This window comes from Toxorhynchites rutilus, chromosome 2, assembly GCF_029784135.1.
Source record: "Toxorhynchites rutilus septentrionalis strain SRP chromosome 2, ASM2978413v1, whole genome shotgun sequence".
NCBI lineage: Eukaryota > Metazoa > Arthropoda > Insecta > Diptera > Culicidae > Toxorhynchites > Toxorhynchites rutilus.
Window position 1 is genome coordinate 156,563,855 of NC_073745.1, and position 8,599 is coordinate 156,572,453.

General features: G+C 37.5%; 1 protein-coding gene across 1 annotated transcript; it reads right to left on the minus strand.

Moving 5' to 3' along the window:
• Positions 1 to 4,161: 4,161 nt before the first annotated feature.
• Positions 4,162 to 5,240, minus strand: LOC129771588 (39S ribosomal protein L2, mitochondrial). The gene is made up of 2 exons (XM_055775384.1): positions 4,702 to 5,240; positions 4,162 to 4,634 (listed from the first exon to the last, which is right to left on the minus strand). The coding sequence occupies exons 1-2, from the start codon at positions 5,174 to 5,176 to the stop codon at positions 4,216 to 4,218; spliced, it is 894 nt and encodes a 297-aa protein (XP_055631359.1). The 5' UTR covers positions 5,177 to 5,240; the 3' UTR covers positions 4,162 to 4,215.
• Positions 5,241 to 8,599: the final 3,359 nt, after the last annotated feature.

Below are 8,599 nucleotides of genomic sequence, written 5' to 3' on the forward strand. Positions count from 1 at the left end.
AAGAAGAAGAATTCGATTCGATTCTTTGTTTTCGAGAAGCTTTAAAGTTTGCAGTTCATTCGCCTCTACAGAAGAAGAATATATCTATCTATATTAGAGTCCCCGCACACTGCAGACTTTTGTCGGTCGATAGATTGGTCGGACGACTTAATCAGTATGTAGCGATATGCATATGCGCACACTACACCGATTCAGTTTTGGCCGTTAAAAAAGTTTGATAAGCTTCCCGATTACATTTAAACTATTCTGTCGGCCAGCTATCGGCCGTCCGTTTAATCAGTACTGGCTAGCATCGACCTACGTACACACGACGATTGTTTATCGGTCGATAGTTCAATTCGCTCTCATTTTGCTCTCAATTTTGGCATCCGACATACGCGCCGTGCGAATCACTGAGAGTGGGATGTACCCAATGCTCTCTGAATCTCTTTTTTATTTTCCTTCGCCGTTCTCTTCTCCGCTGTCAAACACAAATTAAATACAGTCTTTCGAGAATATTCGACCGACAGTTGGCTAGTGTGCGCGCTAGCAAACCAATCCGACCAAACTATCGGCTGAAAAAAAAGTCTGCAGTGTGCGGGGGCCCTTAAAGTGATCAAATGGTCGAAGGACTAAACCGCGACTCACATACAACATTCACGTCACGTTCACGTTCCGTCACGTAACGTTGCGTCAATTATTCTTCCATGCAATTCCAATTGAAGCATTCACAAACACCAGTAACGGCAAGTCGAAGTTGCCGTTGCCGGTGTATGTGAATGTTTGCATAAGAACTGTTTGGAAAGATAATTGACGTGACGTGACGGGACGGGACGTGAACGTAACGTGGATGTTGTATGTGAATCGCACTTAACACGGGACACAAAAAACAAAACGTTATGTAGGGGAAGACGGGATAAGACCGCCCCCCTAAGAAAATTTTCAGTTAAACGTCCTTCAGGATTTCCCCTATTTGTTGTGCTACATATCATTGAGTATATAATAATCTACCACTAAAAATGTGTAACTGTTGATTGCATAACTTTTTTGGCGCTTTTTCATTAATTTTTGAAATGATAAAAAAATACTTTTTATCCCGCAGAGTAGACGGAGCGGTACTATTTTCAAACAGTTTAGTCTAGTAAAAATAACAGGAACAGTGTTGTCTAAGGTACTAAATATTTAGGGTTGTTTATAAACTACACACAAACTTCAAAAAAGGCCATTCATATTCCACGTGCAGAGATTTGAAAATATTCGTGAAAAATTTACCAAATTATCGGAATCTATAAGGACGATTATTCGACGACTTCCTTATGTACTTTCGGGGCATTTGTGTGTAAAGAGACGAGCAAAAACGAAACCAAATTTGGCATGTGGAAGTTTTAGGATGCAATAAATGTTTCTATGGTGGTTAGACACTCCTACCGCTCTCTAAGGATGGGCTGTCATACAAATGAAACACAAATTTCTGCATAACTCGAAAACTAATGAAGCAAATGGAGCCAAATTTGGCATGTGAAGGTTTTACGGGGCACGAAACGTTTCTATGGTGAATACACTCCTCCCCCCTTTCTAAGGGGGGCTGCCATACAAACGAAACACAAACTTCTGCATAACTCGAGAACTAATCAAGCACAAAATGGGATGTTAGGGTTTTAGGGTATGAGAAATGTTTCTATGATGGTATGACACCCCTCCCTCCTCTGGAATGGAGAGGGGGTCCCATAAAAATATTACACATATTTCAACCAAAAATATTCCAATCAAACATGGCAATTGAAAATTTTCGGAAAACTGTGAAGGAAAAAGGGAAAATTCGGAAAATTAAATTCCCATGTGTTCTACAATTACATAGTGACAAGAGCTCTTAGTTCATTTGATGTTTGCGCTAGCGAAATTGATCTTTATTCGAAACTGGAAATAGATTTTAATGTGCAGCAATTCCAAATGAAATCGTCTTAAAAATGCAGATTTTAAAAACTTCTATTTATGATTCCAATGAAAGTATGTATTCCGTTTGGGTTGGAGGAAATATGAGTTTTTCACAGCAATTGGGAATTTTTTGACTCAAGCGTAACTCGAGATATTTAAAAAAATATTTGTAATTTATTGTCTTTTTAATAGTAAATAGGCCCTTTAAATATGTTTGTCGTGTAATACCATCATGTTCATGAGATTTTATGAATTCGCTTGATTTCGAGAATGGCTACATTTAGAAGGAGATTGATAATAACCTTTTTTATTTTAAATCACATCAGGATTCATAATTTGTGGCTAAAAATTATTGTTAACATACAAAAATTCGAAGTTTCGAAAATTCCTAAAAATTCGATGTTCCACAAAGTTCGTCAAAAATAGTTTTACCATTTTGGGCCCATTTTTTAAATTTTCTGCATGACTTCTATTTTGTATGAAAAAATTAAAAGAAATATGTATTTTGGATATTGCAAATTTAATTTTTTTTTGTAAATAAAAAAAGAGTACTATTTTTTTTTCTCAGTGTACATTTTTTCATATTCAACCATCAATACTCTATAACTCTTTCTAAGACACTATTTCGGTACGACACATAGTTTTGGAGATATAAATTATCAAAGATTTCTCTTACTCAAATCTGTTTTTAGAGGCGAATGAACTGAAAAGTTTAAAGCCTCTCCAATCCAACATCATCATCATTACTCAAATCGATACACCCTTTTCAAAAGTTACGCTTGAGTCAAAAAATTCGCAATTGCTGTGGAAAACTCATATTTCCTCTAACCCAAACGGAATACACACTTTCATCCGAATAAAAAATACTCATGTTTGGTCATTTGTCGATTTCATTTGGAATTGCGCACTCCTATATCTTCTTCTATCTATACCAAAAAGAAGGACCGCCGGATTTGTTGATAAGAGCAGACCTCGAGAAGGAATTGTCCGATTTAGGGCTGTCTATATTCTATCATATTTTCTGTATAAAACATTTATTCCATGTAACGGAGAAACATGTTATTTGCAAGTGGTTGAAAAATCTTGAACGAGAATTGTGTCTGAAAATATTCTGATATTATATTGATGAGTTTTGTTAGAAATACTAGGAATTTTATAGTAAAAGGTAAATTCAACGGGATCGATTAGAAGATCAATCAATCAACATTTCTGCGATTGGACCCATGAACTTGCTTATAGTGAGAAAACGTGAATGTTTGAAGGTGTTGATAAGAAAAAACCAATTTTGGGAGGGACGAAGCTTGCAGGGTTAGCTAGTAATATATGAATCCGTTCAATCCGGTGACAAAAAAGGACTGAAATCAAATAAAAATAGTACGGTAATGATTTTACGTGTTATATTCAATAAATATTCAACGTCACTGGCATTATTCATTTAATTGAACAATATTCTAAGTAAGGAAAAAAGTTACTCCTATACTCGCGTCGGTGTCTCAGACCGAAAGTGGTATAAAAGTGATACACGTGGTAAAAAAGTGATTCCCTTGGTACCAACACATGCGATACGCTAAACGATGACGAACGACAAATAATGAAGCTAGAGAGAATCGCAAAGTCGTAGTGTTGATGGGCCTGATTCTCGAATACACTACGAATACACTTCACGGTGGAAAAGGAATGAAACGTATTCGTGATGACAACGGTACGATGTCGACATCTGGATACGAGATTAGTTTCCCACTAAACTTATCATTATAATATCAAATTATCTTCAGATGAAATTCTTGTATGAGATTATTATATCACATGAAGAAAACAAAGTTTTCCACTCACAATGAATACCCGTTTGATACGAAGAAGTTAATTTTCATTAATGATTTTTTATTTGAAAAGTGCTCATTCTGCCTGATAACTCATATTATCTTCGACACTTCACTAACTCGTAAAACGTAGTTCAATGGCGTGCCGTTTATTCCATTTCCACCGTGAAGTGTATTTGAGAATCAGGTCCGATGTTTTCTGAGACTTGAACAAATTATTGATTTCTCGGTCTCACATACCTATGCGCGAGTATAGGAGTGTTAACAACAACGAATCATCAGTAACTGAACACTATTGCGTTGAAACCTGTAATGACAATCAAAATAAGTTGGAAGAAACCTAACAATCAGTCTTGTGGTCTGTAGATTGCTCATATTTTCATTTGGTTCTTGCCGGTGGGAATCACTAGATATCTCAAAAAATATATATTATTTGTAATTTTATTCTAACATTTTTTGTATCTCTTTATACGATCGAATATTAAACTTTCAAGGTGAATTTGATTGGTTCTGACGCACATTCCTTAGGAGCGGAAATAAGCCGCATTGGAGGTAATTTACGAATTTTGCGCCCATGCCGTCCATCTTTCCGCTGCCATAGTCCTGACCGAGGACGATTACCCAATTCTCGGTTCTTTTGTGCCGAACCAATCGGTGTTTTGTTATGATGAATATTTGAAACTCTCCCAACCGTGGCCATACACGTTTGATTGAATGCAAACTCCTGTTTCGATGGAAGTTGTACCACTACTAAATCGCCAAATTTACGTATAATCGTGCCGTATGTCCCAGCAGAATGAATAAGATGACATGGTTGACCGGGATATTTTTCCAAGCAATGAATCTGAGTACCGACTTGGAGGGCTCCTAAAGGATATGCGTCACCTTCGTTTGCTCGAACTGAATTAAAAAAAAAAGCATTAATGTAGTATAAATGGATATTCCTACCAATCTTATTGCCACTTACCTGGGATTCTTGGAATAAACCTGGACGTCTTAATTAAATCGCCAGGCTTCATATTTTCGGTAGCTAATATATATTTCAGCTCGTTCCCGAACGCAACAAGTGCGATTTTCGCCGTACGGCAACCCTCGTCGAATACATCAATTACTTTTTCAACCTGCGGTGGGCCTTCCGCAGGGCCATCTCGTATCCACTTGATCCAATGATATTTATGTTTTATACCACCACCTATTCCTTTGGCAATCAGACGACCCGTCTCTGGATCACGTCCAGCAAGATTTGTTACATTTAGCGGTTTCACGCTGTACGTTTCTGGATAATGAACAATCCTGCGATAAGCTTTGCCTAATCCCGGTTTTGGTTTGTTCATCACTCGCGATAAACTCTCGGTGGAAATTTTGCATACTTGCGTAATTTGCACATCATTGGGAATACTTTTTATTGTTAAATTGAGAAACAATCTGGCCAGAGACATCATTCAGCGAGGTAACCGTGTTTTACGCAACTTTCTGTTCTTGGCTGTATTGACAATTGAGATTTGTTTAGGAGCTCTAAAACAAGGCGGTATAATAAGGTGGAACGTTATGTCAGAACTGCTGTTCAGCCCAAGATGTATAGAAGTATTACTACTAGGTGGGCCAATCTGCTAAAACCGCTCTGCAGCCATCTTGAAAGTCTACTGTGTTCTGTTTATAAACAAAACACAATAAGTTGATTATAAACAAGTTGCAATGCGATGCGACCATTTGCATTACAGCCATCTCTTCGATGGAAGCAGGCACGATCTAGTTGATTTTTATTTTGTTCTGTCGAGTTTATTCGCGCGGAGAAAGCAAACATGGACGGTCAGAGAAGCAGATTTTGTAGGAAGTCGAAATATAATTGTGATTGAAGTGAGTATATAATGGCAATTTCCGATATTGTTTACTTTTGTTTGCTCCCCAGTCATTTTCACATTTCTCGTTTGTATCCGGTTTCATGAAGAGTGTAGGTTTTATTTTGTGCTAGAACTTATAGGAATATATATATATATATATATATATATATATATATATATATATATATATATATATATATATATATATAGGAAACAATCACCCAATGAACGTTTTGAGGAAAGAGTGGCAAGTAAATACACTTATCAAATAGCAGATTCAATTGCAACGCTGACAATATTATTTATAGCGATCTGAAGCCGAATGATGACAACGTGAAATTGGAGGATGGAATCGACGGAAAACGCTTTGCGGCCACTGGATTACCTGCTACCGGAGATGGTTTTTGGAAGGATATTGACTGCGTGAATCAGCCATGAGGTTATAGGAGGAAATATTTCGTGATTTTGATGGAATATTTGTATGTCTTTTCTTCGGAGTTCCTTCCTGCTGTGTGCGCGGGAAGTGGGTGTCGTCGTTCGCACATCCATTGCAATTTGTCCCATGGATCTTGTTGCTGATGACTGCGGACGAAACTGAACATTGCAAAGGTTTGCCGACCAACAAGTAAAGGACAACCTGTCATGGCTATGTGCATATCTTGAGGTATGAAAAGTATCGTGTTTGGGCATTCTGTGCTTCGAGTTTTGTGTCGGTTTTCCACTGTTCATGTCAGAACCGATCGAAGTCACGTACGCAAAACCTTCTGAAGTTAAAGATTCATCGCACTGATTCGCTGCATCGGATATATCAACGAACAAATGATGATGGTTGAGGAAGAATATCGGGAAGGATGAGCTTAGCTCTCAAACATCAAACTTTTGTCGGTAAATGATTTTCGATACGGTCGAGATGCAAGCGGAGAGAATTATTGCAGGATAAGTTTACTAATATATTGTTAGGTGCAGCGCGGATGATAGTGACGGAAAAATAAATATACCATAAAAAAAGTGACTAAAATGATTTGTTTATTTAAGTATATTTATGCTACATTTTTTTTAATTCAAGCAGCAACGAAACTACTTAGCTCATTCATAATTAACACATCGTTATAATTGAGCTGGTGTTTAGATGAAAAAATCTAACATACTATAGTCAGTTGCCTCTAATCATTAATAGTGTCGCATTAGATCAATTGTGATCTGTAATTGGAGTCTAAGTATTTGTGCCAAAAGTCCAAATTAACAGGTCTGTCCAATTAGCTAGATGTCGAATTAGATGTAACTTACCGTATTTCGAAATTTACATGTACAGTAAACATTCGCTAACTGGGCGAAAAGGGAAGACCAGTTATCGACATTTGCGTTTTAACTGGTCCGGCGTGTAAAACGTCAAATAAAATCGAGGGGAACTTCAATGAATTGTTTGATTCGCGTTAATCATGAAATTGGATGAACAAAAGGATTCCAATGGAAGATTCGCATTGAGTGCGACAACAGGTGTGAAATATAATTTGAAGAAATGATTTTACTGTAATTTAATCAATGTTTTTGTCATGCGAAAATAATGTCAATTTTCATAACATTCCAAATTACATTCGAATGCCCCTCACAGCAAATCTTCCATTTGAAAAAGGCGTCAATTGTTTACGAAATTCGGCTTTTTAACTGGTCCAAGGACCAGTTAACGTTCGCCCTGTTAAAAAGCAGACCGGTTAAACCAGGACCAGTTAGTGAGCGATTACTGTACATGTTTAATCAAACTTCTGTATTTATAAAGAAATCAACCTTTTTTTATCATAAACAACATGTCGATTTATTTCAGCCTTTTGTGGAACATCTGAATAATTATAGTAATAACTAAAATATTAATTGTAATTATTTAAGAAGGACAACTTTCCTCCGAGTTATAATTTGGGTTTGATTTTTTTAAATCTGTTTTTAGTTTTTTGTATAGTAAAGCATTTTGCTAAAATTTCAGAACGATCGCAGTTTTCTGACCATATTAAGTTATGACCTGTACGCATCGCGGATAATTGGGGTTCTACTGTAAATGTCGTTTGTTCCTCAAACTTGTTTTATGTTATGTTTAATTTTTGGCGATGAGTTCAAAGATTTGAGAATACTAAAACACATTATTGAACTCTCCGCTGCCATCAAGGAGTTTCACTTCGGACCACGTGTTCACGTTCGACCAATGGTTCTCAAAGTACAAAGACTGCTTCAGGCAGGATGGTAGCACCCTGAATGACTTGGGAAAGGTGCGGCTCCACTGTGTAACCTCAGCGTTACGGTTTTGAATTTTCTTTTGTCATATGAACAACGCAATTTCACGTTCCATCAGGTTGTGGACAAGTTGAAGCCGAAGTCGATATTTGGACAGCAAAAGTCTTTGTTCTGTAAGCATTACGATTGCATTCACCTTATTAAGAACGAAGCCGATAATTTCGTCACTTGTGCCGGGGTGGTGAACCGTGCGAGTGCGAGGCATTTGGTGTTCAACTGCAGCCTCAAAACGACGACAGACACCCATATCCTATCGAAGCTCCGATACATCCGATGTGAACACCTATGGTTTGATGACCGAATGCCAGGGCCTGTCAAACCTCAAGCATGATGTGGCGTTGGTGGAAGAATCGTTCAGCTTCGGTTTAGGCGGTTCGGCAGATAAAGAAACAGTCAATCAAAACCAACAACAACAGACGGTAAAACTTCTCCATTTCCGTGCTGATAGTGTGGAGCTATGCATTTCAGAGCATTGTCAGTCCTTAGTCAACATCCGCAGGCGACAAGAAGGTCAACAAGAAAGACAAGAAAACGCAAATGAAGACGATTCAGTCAGTGATGCATATATAGAGTCATACGAGATATGTTTCCGTCAACTTCTACGGCTCCTAAGCGGATCTTAAGCTCGACTTTTGTTTCGACATTTCGGTGATCACACAAAAAAATTATAAGATTATTGACCTACGTTCAATTCCACACAAATGGATGTAACATTCGTGCATGAAGAACCTCTTGATTCGG

Coding starts and splice junctions, on each gene's coding strand:
- LOC129771588 (XM_055775384.1), bottom strand. CDS start 5,176: ATGATGTCTCTGGCCAGATTGTTTCTCAATTTAACAATAAAAAGTATT. Junction 4,635..4,701: donor GTTTATTCCAAGAATCCCAG/GTAAGTGGCAAT, acceptor TTTTTAATTCAG/TTCGAGCAAACGAAGGTGAC.